This window comes from Eschrichtius robustus, chromosome 1 (assembly GCF_028021215.1).
Source record: "Eschrichtius robustus isolate mEscRob2 chromosome 1, mEscRob2.pri, whole genome shotgun sequence".
Taxonomy (NCBI): Eukaryota; Metazoa; Chordata; class Mammalia; order Artiodactyla; family Eschrichtiidae; genus Eschrichtius; species Eschrichtius robustus.
The window spans coordinates 43,284,902-43,302,576 of record NC_090824.1 but is presented as its reverse complement, the minus strand read 5'-3'; the positions used below and the strand labels follow the sequence as shown (position 1 = coordinate 43,302,576).

General features: G+C 40.7%; 2 protein-coding genes and 1 pseudogene across 2 annotated transcripts in view; 1 reads left to right on the top strand and 2 right to left on the bottom strand.

The window, feature by feature from the left end:
* The window catches only part of SLC35F4 (solute carrier family 35 member F4), a 271,171-nt gene that overhangs the window by 180,280 nt on the left and 73,216 nt on the right, over positions 1-17,675 (bottom strand). The window lies entirely within an intron of this gene.
* On the bottom strand, positions 1,888-2,284 carry LOC137751286 (torsin-1A-interacting protein 2-like; annotated as a pseudogene).
* On the top strand, positions 8,423-11,143 carry LOC137765282 (SIN3-HDAC complex-associated factor). Its single transcript, XM_068544859.1, has one exon. The coding sequence runs from the start codon at positions 8,558-8,560 to the stop codon at positions 9,221-9,223; it is 666 nt and encodes a 221-aa protein (XP_068400960.1). The 5' UTR covers positions 8,423-8,557; the 3' UTR covers positions 9,224-11,143.

Below are 17,675 nucleotides of genomic sequence, written 5' to 3'. Positions count from 1 at the left end.
TAGCCTGATGCTACCTGAGTCCAGGGGAACACCACAGACCCATGAGCAAGGAAAAAAGTACTTCGTTGTAAGCCTCTGAGATTTTGAGGTCGTTACACAGCATCGTTACAAGAAAGGCTGACTGACAGACCCTGCAAGGAAATGACATATAGAGAATGAAGAAAATGCCTAGAGAACAAGATAAATACCTAACCATCTATATAGAAATCACAGAACCAGAGCCAAGTGTACTCAATACAGTCATAAGCGTGTCAAAATGACTGTGACATCAATTTGAAAACTGCACACAAATTACAACAGTATCTTCTACACTCAGTTTTTTGTTTTTTTGTTTTAGCAGTCCACACAGTTTATTCAGCAATAGAACAGAAGAGAACTTCCATCATGACAGACATAAGGCGGATACAGGGTAGATCTCTGGGGTACATTCTTTAAACAGACTAACAAGGGACTTTTTAACAACATGTAGCAGGCATGATTTGTTACATACCAACAGCCATTCATTCCTTACCTCTTCCTTCCTAAAAGAGCTCTGATTTTATTAGGGGAGATAATGTGCCCTACCCAGGCAATGCCAACTCCATTCCCCTCTGCCAGGTTTCCCAGGCTCCCTTGTGATTCAAGGATGTACGGGAAAAGTCCTTGCTGTAATGAGATGTAAGAAAAAATCTGTGAGGGGCTTTTGAGAAAGATCTTCTTCCCCAATAAAAGAAACAGACTTGAAAGGAGAAAGCTTTTTGCTCCCTACTTCCAGCCTTTGATTGGGATTGAAATGTCTGGAGCAGCAACAAGCTACATTGTACTCGTTGAGAACTGTGAGGACAAAAAGCCAATATGATAAGGATTCCAGAGGGGAAAGATAGAAAGAACCTGGGGCCTTGAGAAAATCGAGTTGCTACACAAGCTCTGGATTATCTAGAATCTTAAGTGGAATTTTTAAATTGTTCAGTGGCCTCTGAGATGTTTTCAACTGCTTTTTCTAAGTTTCTTACCTGAACTCTAGTTCCATGATTCTTATGAACAAGTGAAGGCCAGAATGAGGCCATTGTCAGGTAAGACCTTCTTAGTTCTAAGAAAAATGCTTCCACTAAACTGTTCATAATATATCTGGAGTCAAGCTGGGTAACTTCTTTTGTCACCGATCTCCTAGGACAGGTACTTTTCCATTGCCAGGGGAGGACATTCTACGTTCAGTCACCACAAAGACAGGATAGTATTTGCTTATGTAGAGCCAAGGAGATGTAGACAGAGGCATTTCTGCATGCTTTTGTGTCACCTATATCGGTGTTGCTTGATTGAATATGATTTCTCTGACAGTGACCAGTTATCGATCATGTCATACCCACACTGAGGATGAGCTAAATAGAGCCAAAGATGAATAGTTATATATGAATAAATTTTATATATATATATATATATAGTTATCACTGATTAATATATGAGGTAGAATTTAGAATATAGTTTATTATTAAAATGTCTAGTTGTTTTACTAGAATAATCTAGAATTCAGCTACAAGGATGCTTTCCCACAAAAGTTATCACTAGAATATAATGAAAGTACACACAGTATGGGGCTTCTCCTCCAGGACTACCATGTCATAATAATGTTAATAATTAGGCTATGGAGATTTTAGGAGTAAGCTAATTCCAAAACATAGGAAATATGGATTAGTCAGGTTCTAGATGAACAGTCTGGCTTGGAATGCTGATTAAATTCATGCTGAAGAAGAGATGCATAGACCCTGGAAGCAGATCCAACAACAATTTAAGCAGTTTCCCAGAGCAGTGACAGTCTGGATCAGATATAGAAGGAGTCATTTTTCCATCTTCCTTGGGCTACTAGTACACAACCGTCTAGAGTCTCCATGATTTTGACTGTTTAAGAAGTTATTTGCTTTGGCCAAGTTTTTTGTTCAAGGTTTTGTCTGTTCTGATCAGGATTAACTGTAATGCAGGGTTAAAACCAGCAACTCTAGACTCATATATCCTTTTTCTAACCAGTGGAGGACCCAGAAGAAATGGGTGGCAAGCTTTTTCAAAGGTCCACCTGGTAAGATTTTGGGGAGCCCCCCTCAAGTGGGAAAGACCAAGGAAGAACAAGGCTTCTATTAGCAGGATTACCAGGATAACACTCAGGGCAATAATCAGCTCTGTTAATACGGTCTAAGAATACTTGGCAACATTCATTCTCAACCAGTTCAGTTTGGTACAACCAATGGCCTAGTTCTAAACTAGGGAACCATTGCTGTCCACAGTCAGGGCCATGTGAATTATCTGAGAACATTGGGACCTAGAGAGACAACACAGAAAGCAATGTAACTGTAAGAGGCCACAATGATAAAGAGAGACACCCAAACAACCAGTCCTATTACAGGTTTGGTTTAGCACTTTCTCAGTCCAACCACCATTACTTCGAGAGGGTAAAATTTGGCTTGCACCTCTGTGCAATTCTTCAACATTTCGTTGTCTATTTTTCACTCACTTGGAACCCAGTCTCTGAACTCAGGGACTGATCCAGTCTATGTTATCAGTCACTTACTAGCAGCACAGATCTCAGAATAGCTCCTTTAAATCCCAGCTTCTCAAGAAAAGATAGGGTTCTAATCTAAGTTAATTATTTTTTCTTGTGTGTTATCAGCTGGTGGTATCATGCAGAGGCACCTGGCTTACTCTGCTTTGCTGGTAAGTTATCATGTCTGCTTGGTGAAACAGAGGAGCTGACAGGTCCAGTGGGTCTTTGGTGGGCGCTGGCACTCTTGCTGTTGCAATACACGTACCCAAGTCTTAAGGCCTTGGCACTTGATAGCGATGTAGAGGGGTCAGGAAAACCTGGCAGAGTCCTCTTGAGAGTGGATCCAATGAAGTCTTTCTTGGGAGGACCTTAATCAGGACCCAGTCACGGGGAAATAGCTGCTGTTGAGTTGGTTGAAGGGTCTGGGAATGCTTCACACACTTACAAATTCTAGCGGGGTTTTAAATCGTCGACTGTCAATGTCAGGAAAGCCCTTCGAGTGTTCTTTCCGCTCCACAACGCCAAGCTGCACCCCTCGGACGCGGCGGAACAGAACGTCGTCCCCGTCCCTTACATTCAGTTTTAAGTGATCCTAATTAATGACCCTAAATGGTTAGCTTGATTAAAAAGAGTTAGACATTTATTGGGAAAGAGGTAAAATTGTGGAAAAATCTAAAAACTCCTGAAACTTCATTTAGATGAATTGGTTTTCACAAACTACCACATACTGTACTGTCTTCCACATCGTACTCAGCCTGGGGATGCTGCAGATATTTACCACCATAAGCCATGAGGCTCTCAAGCACACACCTTTTTTATCTTTAAAAATGGACTTTAATTTTTTAAAATTGAGATCATGTAACATTGTGTAAGTTTAAGGTGTATGTGTTGGTTTGATACATTTAGATATTATGTATGTTTACTACCCAAACCCGTAGCTAATACCTCTATCATGTTACAATTAAGATCTAGCCTCTTGGCAACTTTGAAGTTTATAGTGCAGCATTATTGACTATTATTCACTATGCTTATTTATCTACTAGCTGTAAACATCATCTTAAACAACATCTCCCCAATTCCCCCACCCCCCAGCCTCTGGTGACCACCATTCTACTCTCTGTTTTTATGAGTCTGACTTTTTTAGGTTCCACATTTAAGTGAGGTCATACAGTATTTGTCTTTCTTTGTTGGATTCATCTCACTTAGCATAATACCCTCAAGGTTCAACCATGTTGTCACAAGTGGCAAGATTTCCTTCTTTCTCAAGGCTGAATAACATTTCACTGTATGTGTCTACTACATCTTCTTTATCCATTCATCCACTGACAGACACTTAAGGTTGTTTCCATATCTTGGCTATTGTGAATAATGCTGCAATGAACATGAGTTTGTGGCAGGATCTTAGTTCTGCAACCAGGGATTGAACCCAGGCCCTTGGCAGTGAGGGTGCAGAGTCCTAACCACTGGACTGCCAGGGAATTCCCCCAATTCCTTCTTACATATATACCTAGAGTAGGATGTTTGGGTCATTTGGTAGTTCTATTTGTAATTTTTTTTAGGAACCTCCATACTGTTTTCCATAATGACTACTCCAATTTACATTCCCACCAATAGTACACAAGTATTCCCTTTTCTCCACCCTTCTCCAACACTTGCTATTTCTTGTCTTTTTGATAATAGCCATTCTAAGACGTGTGAGGTGGTATCTCATTGTGGTTTTGATTTGCATTTCCCTGGTGATTAGTGATGTTGAGCACCTTTTCATGTACCTCTTGGCCTTCTTTTGAATAATGTCTATTCAGGTCCTTTGCCCACCTTTAAGTTGAATTACTTGCTTTTTTTTTTTGCTATTGAGTTGTATGAGTTATTTATATAGTTTATATATTAATCTCATTAGATATATGGTTTGTGAATTTTTTTTTTTCCATTTTGTAGGTTACCTTTTCAATTGTTGTTTGCTGTGCTGTAGCTCCTTAGTTTAATGTAGTCCCACTTGTTTATTTTCATTTTTGTTGCCGGAAGCACACACCTTCTCAAGAGACAATGTTTCAATTTCTCCTAGGATCCAGAAGCTACTGAGTTTGAACAAATCCACTTTACAGAGAAATGTGCACATATCTGTCTCATAATTAAATAATGTAATTACCATGTTGCATCTGAGTTTTATGCTGCTCTGTCTTTTGGAACCAGAAGTCCTGCTCAGGCAGGTTTAGAACTTTTACAGTAAATGCACCAAAGTCTTAGTTTTGTTTAGCAGACTAAGCAGAGAGGAGGAGAGAATAAATGAGGCAGAGAGGATAAACTCCCAAAACTCAGTAAATATCAGAGCACCAATCACACTAATAAGGGTAAATGATCTGTTATTCTATACCATTCGATAATAGATTATGTCCCCAATGAAAATAGTTTGTGAGAAGTTTGTGACAATTTATAAATTGCTTATGCTGTAATATTAAATGAAAAAAGCAGCATATAAAATAGTATCAATAGTACAATCACAACAATGTAAAACGAAAGTGCACTAGAAAACCAGATTTGGAATATTCTCAGGATTGTTAACACATTGTCTTTAAGTAATAGAACATTTGAGTGATTGTTTTCTTTTTTTCTGCATTACCAGTATTTTTCATATTGAATGTGCATTACTCAAGGTATCTTTTGAAATTACCTTTTCTAAATTACAACTTTATTCTTTCAAACTATCATTCCCTTTTTGGTATACTTTGTTCTGGCTTTTTCCACACCCTTACCAAAAAAGGGGAAATGCAAACTAATATTGCAGTAGAGTTTATGTATTTATATCTGACTTTCAGAAGTCTTGTTAATTACCAACAACACAAATATTTGTCCCCATGGCTAAAATTAGAGCTGCAATTTTTTCAAACCTAATGTTAACCAAAACAATGTAATGATATAATCTCTAGAAAAGAGTCGACAGTGCCTTACAGCGTGGTCATTAAAAATGAAGCTGCCATCTTATTATTACAAGACCAGGGAAATTTTGAGATTACATAGGACATGGAAATACTGTGTCCCAAAGACACACTGGTCATATCTCCAAATTTGTCATTATTTCAACAGAATGGACTGGTCTAATTCAAAAGTCATATTTAAATAAAGTATAAATATTATAATGCCAAAAGAATAATTAGCATATTCTTTATCCCAGAGAGCTTCAAAGATGTTAATAGATTACCATGATCTCTGTTTCTTCAAAGACAAGTAGAAAACAGAAATATGAAATCATTTTCCTAAGGTTACACAGAGTAAAACATGACTGTGCTAGACACTTAACTGATTTATGAATGTTTCCTGAGTATGTCACTAGAATCTTAAAAATGTTACCACTGGGCTACAGAGAGACAATGTCTTTTTTTTTTAAATCAAAATTCCCATATTGCAAAAGTAATTTTGTATAAAGCAATAGTGATTTCATTTCCAAAGCAAACTTTTGAAAAAAATAAAACTACTTCCCACCTGGCTTTGTGAGGAACTGCTCCTAATAACTACTGTTAAAACAGTTTGTAAAACTATGATATGCTATTTCCTTGTCTGGTAATGATAAGCTTAGCAGACCAAAGCATAAATAAATAACTGTGCTATTGTTTTTCAGCTTCAGAAAATTACACATGCTATTACTAGTTGGTAATTTTGTGTAGGCTATGTCATTTTACAAGCATATCTTTAAAAGATATGGAAAATAGATTATTGGCAGTTTGTGAAATTAACGATGAAAGACTACTGTGTCGGGGCTTCCCTGGTGGCACAGTTGTTAAGAATCCGCCTGCCAATGCGGTGACAAGGGTTCAAGCCCTGGTCCGGGAAGTTCCCACATGCCGCAGAGCAACGAAGCCCATGCGCCACAACTACTGAGCCTGCACTCTAGAGCCCACAAGCCACAACTACGGGCGCCTGCGTGCCTAGAGCCCGTGCTCCGCAACAAGAGAAGCCAACGCAATGAGAAGCCCACGCACCGCAACGAACAGTAGCCCCCGCTCACCGCAACTAGAGAAAGCACGCACGCAGCAAGGAAGACCCAATGCAGCCAAAAATAAATAAATAAATTAAATAATAAAATAAGTAAATAAATTAAAAAAAAAAAAAGACTACTGTGTCTCACTTCAAAGATTTACCTAAATATCTAGGAAGGCTCAGGAACAATTTTGGAAGTTTGCTTAATGTTAAATTCTCTTATGATCTGAAAGTGCCAAAAAATAAGAAAATTACCTCCTGTCTATTCCAACACACACACACACACACACACACACACACACACACACACACGAGTTGCATCACAGCAACTAAGATCACCCATGAACTGATTTTTTTTTTTTAAGCAGGGGCTCCACTACTTTTCTTTTTCTTCCTGATAAAGAGAAAATACCTTAACTTGCCCCCCCAGTTGTCTGTGGGTGCAGCAGAAGCCTCACCAGGAAGAATGACAGGTTCGTGCAGGAGACTCCAGTGAGTGATGCCATATATAGTTAATTAATGCCATATGTAGTTAATTAATACTAGAAAGAGAAGTGCAGACCCTGTAAGTCATATGATTACAAAGGAGACCAAACAATAGAGCACCCTAACAGTTTGGGCCTTTATTAGAGAGAGAGAGTTTTCCCCTTCATTAGAAGGAATTTTTCCTAAGCACACTCTTATCCCTGAGGAAGAGGAGTGACAAGTGCGGATTGTTAAATTCGGGGCAAATGGAAAAGGCAAGCTCTGCTCCATGCTCTACTTTCTTTCTCTTGAGAGTATGCCTGCTCACGCTGGGCACAAGTTCTCTCTGTTCCTCCTCGTGCCCGGAGCCTCCGCTGGGCGGGCCTCCTCTTCCCCCAGGGGATTCCTGCCCCAGCCCAGTTAGGCAGTTCTGTCTAACTCAGGGGTTCACAGCTGTTAGCAATCCATGAGGCCAGTACAGCCAAAGCCATTACCTTTACTGGCTTCTGACAGTAAACAGGAAATAAATGGTCCCTGTCTTTGCATTGTTCTATATCTCAACTTGTTCAGAAACCAAGCCTCTTCAAGTATCAGTTTTAGGGTGGTTTTATTCCAATAATAAGTATAGCAAATCACTATACTTACTCTTAGAAAAGGGCTTTCATTCATTGCTGATTGATTGGCAAAAACTCCAAGTCAAATCTACTGCCTGATTTATAAGGAAGCCATCGATCACCACATGAGACACAGTCCACACTTGAATTATCTGCTTACCAACATCACAGTTCTGGCCATAGCACTCTACAATGACTTGTGCTATTATTTATTAATGCTTCTCTTTTAAAAGGCTCATTGTTTTTTACTTTAAAGTATGATGCCAAATGGAAACTACTGCAAAAGGAAATTGAGTATCACTTGTCAAAGATTAACACCAAAAACATACATAGCACTTAGTCTATGCCAGGCTTTATAAATATTACCTCACTGAATTCTCACCACAATCCTATGAGGTACGTACTGTTACTGCTGTCATTTTATAGATGAGAAAACTGAGGCATAGAGAGATTAGGAAATTTGCTCAAAGTCAGGCAGCTAGTGAGGGGCAGACTTGGCTCTGCCCCAGGTGTCCTGGCTCCAAAGTCAGCTCTGAACCACCTCAAGTACAGAAAGTGACTATAAAGACAAAGGCAGTGAAAAGAAGTCAATGCTCTCACAGTATAAAAATAAAAATGAAATGCAAAGCATAATAACCATTTAACAAAAATGCACACCTAAAAATTCTATTTTTCGTGCACAAGAAATAGTTGTTAATCACTCAATAGTAAAATTTTAAGTTTAAAAAAGAAAATGAAATACAAAGAATAATCACCAATTGATTTATAAAAATCCACTCTGGAAAAGTCTATTTTTCTCTCGCAAGAAATTACTGTTGATGATAAGTCAATAATGAAAGCTTCATAGAACTACAGGAGACAATCTTTCTAGACAAGGCAGTTGAGAAGGAGGGAGCGTTTCGAGGTGGGCTTGGCTTGGCGTGCACTCCGCACCTCGGGAACATTATTGCGCGTGGAACGTCTGCTTTTGGCAGACTATTGCCCAGAAGAAAAGATGTTTGGTTTTCACAAGCCAAAGATGTACCGAAGTATAGAGGGCTGCTGTATTTGCAGAGCTAAATCCTCCAGTTCTCGATTCACTGACAGTAAACGCTATGAAAAGGACTTCCAGAGCTGTTTTGGGTTACATGAGACTCGTTCAGGAGACATCTGTAATGCCTGTGTCCTGCTTGTGAAAAGATGGAAGAAATTGCCAGCAGGATCAAAAAAAAACTGGAATCATGTGGTAGATGCAAGGGCAGGACCCAGTCTAAAGACAACACTGAAACCAAAGAAAGTGAAAACTCTATCTGGAAACAGGATAAAAAGCAACCAGATCAGTAAACTGCAGAAGGAATTTAAACGTCACAATTCTGATGCTCACAGTACCACCTCAAGTGCCTCTCCAGCTCAATCTCCTTGTTATAGTAACCAGTCAGATGATGGCTCAGATACAGAGATGGCTTCTGGCTCTAACAGAACGCCAGTGTTTTCCTTTTTAGATCTCACATACTGGAAAAGACAGAAAATATGCTGTGGCATTATCTATAAAGGCCGTTTTGGGGAAGTCCTCATTGACACACATCTATTCAAGCCTTGCTGCAGCAATAAGAAAGCAGCTGCTGAAAAGCCGGAGGAGCAGGGGCCAGAGCCTCTGCCCATCTCCACTCAGGAGTGGTGACTGAGGTTTATGTAGAAGGGGAACAAAAAATGATTTAAATTTTGGAAAACACCAACAAAATGACCTTCCTATTTTTAACTTGGATATCTGTTATTCTGCCAAAAGATGATTTCTAGAATAGTTTTGAGTGGGTTAGTTTCCCTCCAGTTCCACAAAGTCTGAAGCCAGTATCTAGCTTACTAAAAGAAAAAGAAGTGTACATAATATTTAAGATGCTGAGTATTTCATAGGAAAGCTGAATGCTGCTGTAAAGTGCTCTTTAAGGCTTTTTAAAAAAATCCCCTTCTAATGAATGAAATTAGGGGAATTTCAGGGGACAGAGATGGGATTTGTTGTATGATAAACGTATGTAGTTTTAGTCTTTCTATATTGAGAAGCAGTGGTTGGGGCATTTTTTAAGATGGCTGGCTACACTTGTTTTCCTTTGTTATAATAAATTTGTCATAACTCAGTAAACACAGACTTGCCCCTAGAGGTAGCTGTTAATAACTTTGAAATATTAAGGTGTTGCCAAGGTTCTGATGATTCAAACCTGTACTACTGAATATTAAGCAGGACGGACTAAGCTCTCTAGTGTGAATATCTTGAAGGAGTAATTTCTAAATATACAGAGGTAACTTGACTGTATATGTTGCATCCTGTGTCACCTCCCTCCATATTGATATTTGATAAAGTTTTTAATTTATATGAAACTTCTAAAGCAGAATCAAAGTTCCTCTTGGGGAAATGTCAGATCTTTAGGATAGGCAATCCTATATGAATAGTACCAAAGCATTACCCCTTGGTAGAGAATGCACTCTATTAAAAATGTTAAATTATCTGAAAAATAAAATGTGCAAGTCTTCAGGATGGCACATGAAAAACACAAAGGTTAATGCTTCTTGGGGCACATTTCTTAGAGGGCTTGCAAGTGTGTAAATAATTTGTTTATGTTACATGACTGGTGACTTCATTGAAAACCTGCACAATTCAGTTTTAGCTCTGGATTACTTCGGTTGACCTTTGTGAAGGTTTTATCTGTGTAGAATGGTTGTTTGACTTGTTTTAACCTATTAGGGTTTTGGGTTTTGGGTTTTTGTTTTTTATTTTTCATTCTATATTAAAGTAAAATTCTACTAAAAAGAGGTGTGTGTTAATGCTGAGTGGGTTGGTTTTGGTTTGGTTTCTTTTAGTCAGGCTTTCTGAACATTGAGGTGTTAGATGATACATCCTAAACGTGGAGCTCTTCAACTGTAAAACCTTCATTAAAAGCCTTTTACTTGAACCCAAACCAAAGTACTATCTATTGCCTCTTTTCTAGAAGTTCAGGAAGAATATATCACCAGTTCAGACTTTTCATAATGCGGGAGGATCATTTGCCTACCTTGTAATAACATGACTCAGTGCTTATTTTTAAAACTGGATTTTAAAGATTGGATAGTATAAATAACAAGAAGGAGTGAGCCAATTTTTATGGGTACCCTATAGTTTTATAGTTCTTAATCTAAACTTAAAATTTTATATTTCTTCCTTTGGAAAAAACTACAAGCCACCATATGCACAGACTACATAGTGAGTTGGGTCAGCTCTCCCACAGACTTTGAGGTGTATTACCAGAATCCCAGCCATTATCATCTTCCTCCTGAGTTATTTTGAAATGGTTTTTTTTTTCTCTCTTTTTTTTTTTGTACATTTTGGCTGCAGTATTGGTGGTAGAATATACTATAATATGGACCATCTCTACTTCTGTATTTATTTATTTATTACTAGACCTCAACCACAGTCTTCTTTTTCCCCTTCCACCTCTCTTTGCCTGTAGGATGTACTGTATGTAGTCATGCACTTTGTATTAATATATTAGAAATCTACAAATCTGTTTTGTACTTTTTATACTGTTGGATACTTATAATCAAAACTTTTACTAGGGTATTGAATAAATTTAGTCTTACTAGAAAATAAAAAAAAAAAAAAAAAAAAAAAAAAAAAAAAAAAAAAAAATGAAAGCTTCATTTTAAATAGCCTTACTGTAAGATTAATTAGAGTAAAATGCCCTGAAGGGTAAGAGGGTTTTAATTCATTTTTGCTCCCCTTTTGCTATGCCCTAAGCAGAAAGTCACAGAGGTTGAATATACCTGAATCACTCTGGGTTTTCATAATGGCATTTTCCCCACCACATCCTTCAGTGTCCTTATCTGCAGTGATAAGGACACCCCAACTCCTTTCCCACAGGAACCGGCCTTCAAGTGATTCATGTGGTCAGCAGGAAGTGGCTCTACCACTTTAGTTTTAACTTAAGCAACAATACTGTGTCTGTGAACTCAGGGATTGGATGGGCTGTACCTCTCATAAGGTGTCCATGAAGAGAGACAGTGGTGAGTCCCACCCCACCCCGTTTCCTTTGCTCACTGGTCACACAGCTACCAGACATTTCCCAGCATCCCTTGCAGTTAGGCAAGGTCACGTCACAGGCTCTGGCCAAGGGACGGTGCCACAGAAGTGATTCCTGGCACTGTCAGTGATCCTGAATGTCCCCTCTTTGTCTGTCTGTGGCTGGAGGAAACCGACTCAAGGACCAGAGGAACCTAAAGCCCCCAAATAGAAGGAGTCTGAGTCCCTGAACGACTGTGGAACACAGAACCCACCCCCACTAAAGCCCACATTAGACTGTGATGTGAGGTGAAAAATAACCCTTTATTCTCTTAACTCACTTTGATTTTGAGATAGTTTATGACAGCACTTAGTTTATTCTGATTAATACATTAAAACAAATGCTTAAATCTTACTCTTTGAAAATTCCTTCTCTTTGTATCCCTTAAAATGACCACTCTTTGGTAACTGCTGATGTAGTAGGCACTGCCCATACCTACACAGTTTGGTTCCCATAAAAAAATGTGTCTCCAGGCACTGACCAAAATAATCAAAGGCTGAATCGTATCAAGTCATCTTCTAGCCAGCGCTCCTCTGAACTTACAGGTGTTTCTCTTTCTGTTAATCCTTCACTGTAACTGGCACATTGAATAAGCAAGACTCATGGGGTTTAATCACAAAACTTTGTTTTTTCCCATTGTCTCTTTAAACCCAGTCAGGTCCTTCCTTTAACCTTGACTTTTACGGTTATGCTTAGGTTAGAAAGATAATCTACTACCATTTTAAATTCCAGCTGCAATCCCAATTCAGTATTTAAAAGTGTCTAGTCAGATATAGTGACGCACAGATCAATCGTCATCCAAAAGTCTCCCTTCCACACACCCCTCCCTTACGCTGGACCAGCCGCAAGACGCTCCCGCACCTCAGGGGAGGAGGGTCTGCTTAACATCTTCTGTTTTCAATTCTTTCTCCCAGAACTTACCTGCTATTTCTGACCTGTGTCTCACCCAGGGTTGAAGCTGTGAGGGGGAAGTAAAGGGGCAGGAAAATTCCTACTTGGTGAGTACTACATAGTAAGGTAGTACTGTTCTTCCTGGTGTTAGAAGACATCTAGAGCTGACATTTCCATGGTGAGTATCTTTACGAGTTCTCTAGAGACTCCCTTCGAGGTTCCTCTGACTACGACCCCCATTTACCCATCAATGCCGCTCGCTGGGCTGCCCATTCCCAAACACCCTCCGCTTCTGTTCCCTATTCCCCGCCCCGGCCCACCGCAACCACCAATGTCACCTCGCAGCCTTTTACTGCCATGGTCTCCTCCCCTGGGTGAACCCTATTAAAATTATCCCCAGCCATTGGTTCCCCACCAGGTTCCTAGGATCCGCATTCCACCCGAGGGCAGTGTGACCGTTCAGACACAGCCGCAGCTTTGCTCCTCTGCCAGAGCACTCACCATCCCGTCTCTCTGGCTCCTTTGATTTCCCAGTGGGGATGGGTGAGTGGGTGACAGACAGCCGGCTACTACACCCTTCTACCCACTAGAGTCACATGCTAAGCTCTCTGGGGGGTCAGGTGGAAGTCTCCTCCTCAGATTTGAGATGAGGGGACTGAGCACCTCCCTACTTCTTCCTCTTGCTTAGTTTAGGTGGATTCGCAACACAGCTTTCCCCAGAGAAACCCTCCTGACAGCACTGTTTTAATTTTGAACCCTTAATTCACCTATCCTTGAAGAACCCTTAATTCATTTATCCTTCACTTAATGTCACTGGCAAAGCCCATTAACAATTCCTGAAATAAAAATAGAATCTGGGTAATAAAATAAAGTCTAACCTTTTTTTTTCTTTTCCTTGGTGCTTCGTCCAGTTTCGCTTGTTCATAGGGTGCTGTGTGCAGAGGCCTTTCACCCAGCCCTCAAGACCACAGTTCCTGGTACAAAATGGCTGCACCGACCTTCAGCTCGTGCATAGAATCACGTGAGCATGATTCTAACTCAGTAGGCCTGGGGTGGATCCTGGGAGGCTGCTTTTCTAACAAGCTCCCAGGTGATGCTGATGGTCTGTAGACAACCACACTTTGAGTAGAAAGGTCGAAAAATATCTGTTGAATGGTTTTCACGTTTTGCTTGTTTATTTCTTGTTTACAATGGTTTAGGGAGGCTGACGGAGTTTAGGGGGCAGAGAGCCCCTCAAATTGTCCCTTGCCACCACTAACCATCCTCAGTTTTAGCCTCTGCTCTCACCCTTGTTAGCAACAACAGCTGATGTCTTTTGCCCAGGTTCATGTGAATCCATCCTTCCTGCAACAAAGTCTCCAAATGCCTGACAGCTCTAAGACCGTCCATACTAGGCAGTTTTTCCAATTGAAAAATGTTATAGCTCTGTCTTTGACCTTGCTCAGAACCTGTTCATGATCTAGGCAGTATTTCAGAGAATGCTGTACAAAAAGGCCAGACCTTAACATGGGGTCAAGGACTCAGAATTGCACAAGTCTCAGTAAGGCTCAAAGAAAAGGGCTCACCCCACCCCATATGGAGGTGAAAGCGACCATTCAGACTACACACCTGGAAGGTGTGGCCCCTTCTTACTTTAAATCTCCCTTAAGGCAAATGGGTGATTTGCATAAATTTGCATAGTATTAGCGATTCTTATACTGTCCAGTGATAAATTGACTAATTAAGAGAAACTTCTGTCCCAAATTCCAGTTTTGGAGACGATAAAACAAATGTTTCCCAGAAACCTCCTGAGTTCAAAGTAGAGGGCAATGCGGGCAGCAGAGGCCCTGGCAGAGCTAAGCTGGAGAGAGGAATCGGTAAAGTTTGACTGGGGATCTGGGATTACAACTGAAGCAGCAACTTCTCCAAATTCAAGTCTGTGTTACTTATTACTTGAATTGGCTAATTCTTCCTTACTTCCCACCATAAGTGAGCACCGTAGCTTAGAAAGACGAGGGAAAGTGGGTGAAAAGAGCAAAGATTTCAGAGTGTAAGTTCACTTCCAGATTCTTCACTTACTTGCTGTGGGCGTGGGGCAAGTTAATAATCTTTCTGAGCCTGAAATGCCTCTTCTATAGAATAAGGATAAGGATAACAGTCTTGCAAGGCCATTATGAGAATTAAATAAAATATATACCAAGAGGCCTCATGCAATGCCTGGCATTTAACAGGTGCTGACCACATAACCCTCTCCCCCTTCAAGGACAACGGGGACATGGAAGACACTCGGTATTCTGCAAGCACCAAAGGTTTGTAAAGCTCTTTAACTTTCAAAGCACCTTCACAGCTGTTTTCTTACTCTGTTTTTCTAGGGAAAAAAGGGGGGAAAGGAAGATGTGAAGAAAAGAAATACAAAAAGAGGGAAGTATGGAAGAAGCATGGGACACTGCAGAACAAAATCTAGAGCCTACGTTTCCATCAGACCGAGATGTGGCATGTGACTCAGGTGGCAGGGTCTCTCACAAGTCAGGTGAAGGTCAAATGACAGTGAGTGAAGTCTGCAGTAAATGCCCTCCAATTAAAATAATAGTAAGTCAAGTATCTGAGGTTGTTGTGAATTTGACCCAGAAATTAATTTTTGAGAAGAAAGAAGTCTTCTTATTCCAATCACCAGCAAGTGGAGTAACAGTGTAGCACTCGGCCTTGCTAATCACTGATGTGTATTCCCTGGTGGGATCCTAAGGAATACAGCGGAGCCATGCTACCCTATTAAAACTGCCTAAATATAGTTTCTGTGGTGTAATGTTTGCTGGAACCTTTTACATGTCAAGATCCAAAGCAAGTACAAACGTGCAGTACAGAGAGAATTAGATCCCAGCTGGAGCTCAAACTGTACCCATCCCCTCCCCTCCTCCCTTTAGGGATCTACTTACATACAACCACTAAGCATCCTCCAAAATAGAAGTCAGGCTAAAGGAAAAGAGCCTGGCCTCCACCAGCCTGGCCCACTAGCATCGTCCCTCTGGCCTTTGACTAAGTCCTTGAAGAAGGGCAGCATGGGGAGATATTCACAAAATATATTCACAAATATCTGAGAGACGTGGGACACAGTAGGTAACAGAACTTAGGGAGCATGACAAAATGGGATAAAGAATGGGGAAAAGAAGCTGTCCCTATATCCCTGGAGAAAACGGTGTGGCATTTTGCCAAATGGCCAAGTGTCCTGGGCCCAATGAATCTGGGTTTGAATCCAAGTTCTGCCATTTTCTAAGTGTATGAGTCGGGGCATGTTTGTTAACCTCAGTTTCATGATCTACAAAATGGACACAAAAATAGAAACATCTCTGGACGTCCCTGGTGGTGCAGTGGTTAAGAATCTGTCTGCCAATGCAGGGGACACGGGTTCGAGCCCTGGTCCAGGAAGATCGCACATGCCGCGGAGCAACTAAGCCCGTGTGCCACAGCTACTGAGCCTGCACTCTAGAGCCTGCAAGCCACAACTACTGAAGCCCACGTGCCACAACTACTGCAGCCCACGTGCTTAGAGCCTGTGCTCCGCAACAAAGAGAACTCCCCGCTCCGGCAACTAGAGAAAGCCCACACACAGCAACGAAGACCCAACACAGCCAAAAAATAAATAAATAAATAAATTTATAAAAAAAAAAAAAAAGAAAAAGAAACATCTCTTAGAGTCTTTCTAAGGTTTGAAAGAGACCTGTGTAAAAGCTGGGCCTATCAACTTTTCTCAAGTCATGGCAGTTACAGAAAATGACACGTGCATTATAATTCTGTAACATAATGAAACTGCTTAATCCCAGAGATAGCAGCATTGGAGGTCCTCAGCCCCAGATCCTGTCCACGCTCCCTGAGGGCTGAAGAGATAATAACAACAACAGTGAGAGCAAATAGCACCGCTATAGAGCTTCCTGGGTGCCAGCTGCTGTTCTAAGTGCTCTACATTGATTAACTCATTTGATTCCCACAGCAAACTTATGAAATGAGTATTAGCATTTTTATTATTTCACAGATGAGGAAACCAAGGCACAAAGAGGCTAAGTAACTTGCCCAAGATTACATAGCCTGTGATTGTCAGGGCCAGATCCAGCCCAGGCAGTTAGATCCAGAATCCTTGCTTTCTTCATTATGCAATACAGCCTTTCAATATCATGGCCCAGCTCCAACCCAGACCTGGCATCCCCACCTTCCTCGCAGAAGGCACTCTGAAATACAGCCTTTCTCACCTTGCACGGCATACAGCATTTAACGAACATTCGTATTTTATAAAGAGCAGTGCAATCAAGTGTACAGACGCCCCAACAAGATCTGCAGGACTGGTGGTTTGACAGAGCAGGACAGTCCAGGGCAGGGGGTAATGGCACAGTCAGTGCCAGGAATCACAGAGAGACAGTCACGGCTGGCACCACAGGGAGGGGAAAAAAAGAGGATGGAAATGGTAATTACCCCATGGTGTTGCATGCTCTGGGGTTGTAGCACTCTCTAATAAACCATTGTGGGACACTTTGAATGGGGGCTAGAAGTCTAGCATTGGTGGTGGGAATTAGAGCCATCATGTTTCTAACTGTAGGTATTAGTTATAGGTACAGTTACCCCTAAACTGGCCCGGCCTGGGGAAGCCAAGGGTACAGCTGTGAGCACCTGCTGAACTTCACACGTTCATTGCTGATTACAGACTGTAAATTCCTGAAAGGCAGAGGATGTGTCTCTCGCATTTTGATAGCCCCCAGCAGTTGTCAGAGGCCTCTTTTATATAGCAGGCCATCAATAGGCATGTGAGTAGGTCAATCAAATATATTTATTTAATAAAGATTTAGGGCTAGCCCTTAAAACAATTACTTTTAACGTCAAAGTTCTTTTTGCAGAGGCAATACATCGATTTCTCTGCTCTAAGTCTAAGTAACATTGGAAAACTCACAGTGGCAAAACTGAAGACCTAAACGAAACTCTGAACACATTTATTGCACACCAACTCTGGGCAAGGCTCCTTCAAACACCAAGGCAGAAGCTTTCCTATGTAGAGAAGGTTATACCAAAACCCAAAAATGCTGTTTGCAAACTCGATCTTGTTGCTTCCCTTAAGTCAAAGAATCCGTGGCTAACAGCAGTTTTCATTATTATCGTTATCATCTTCATCATCATCATCACTATTATTATTTG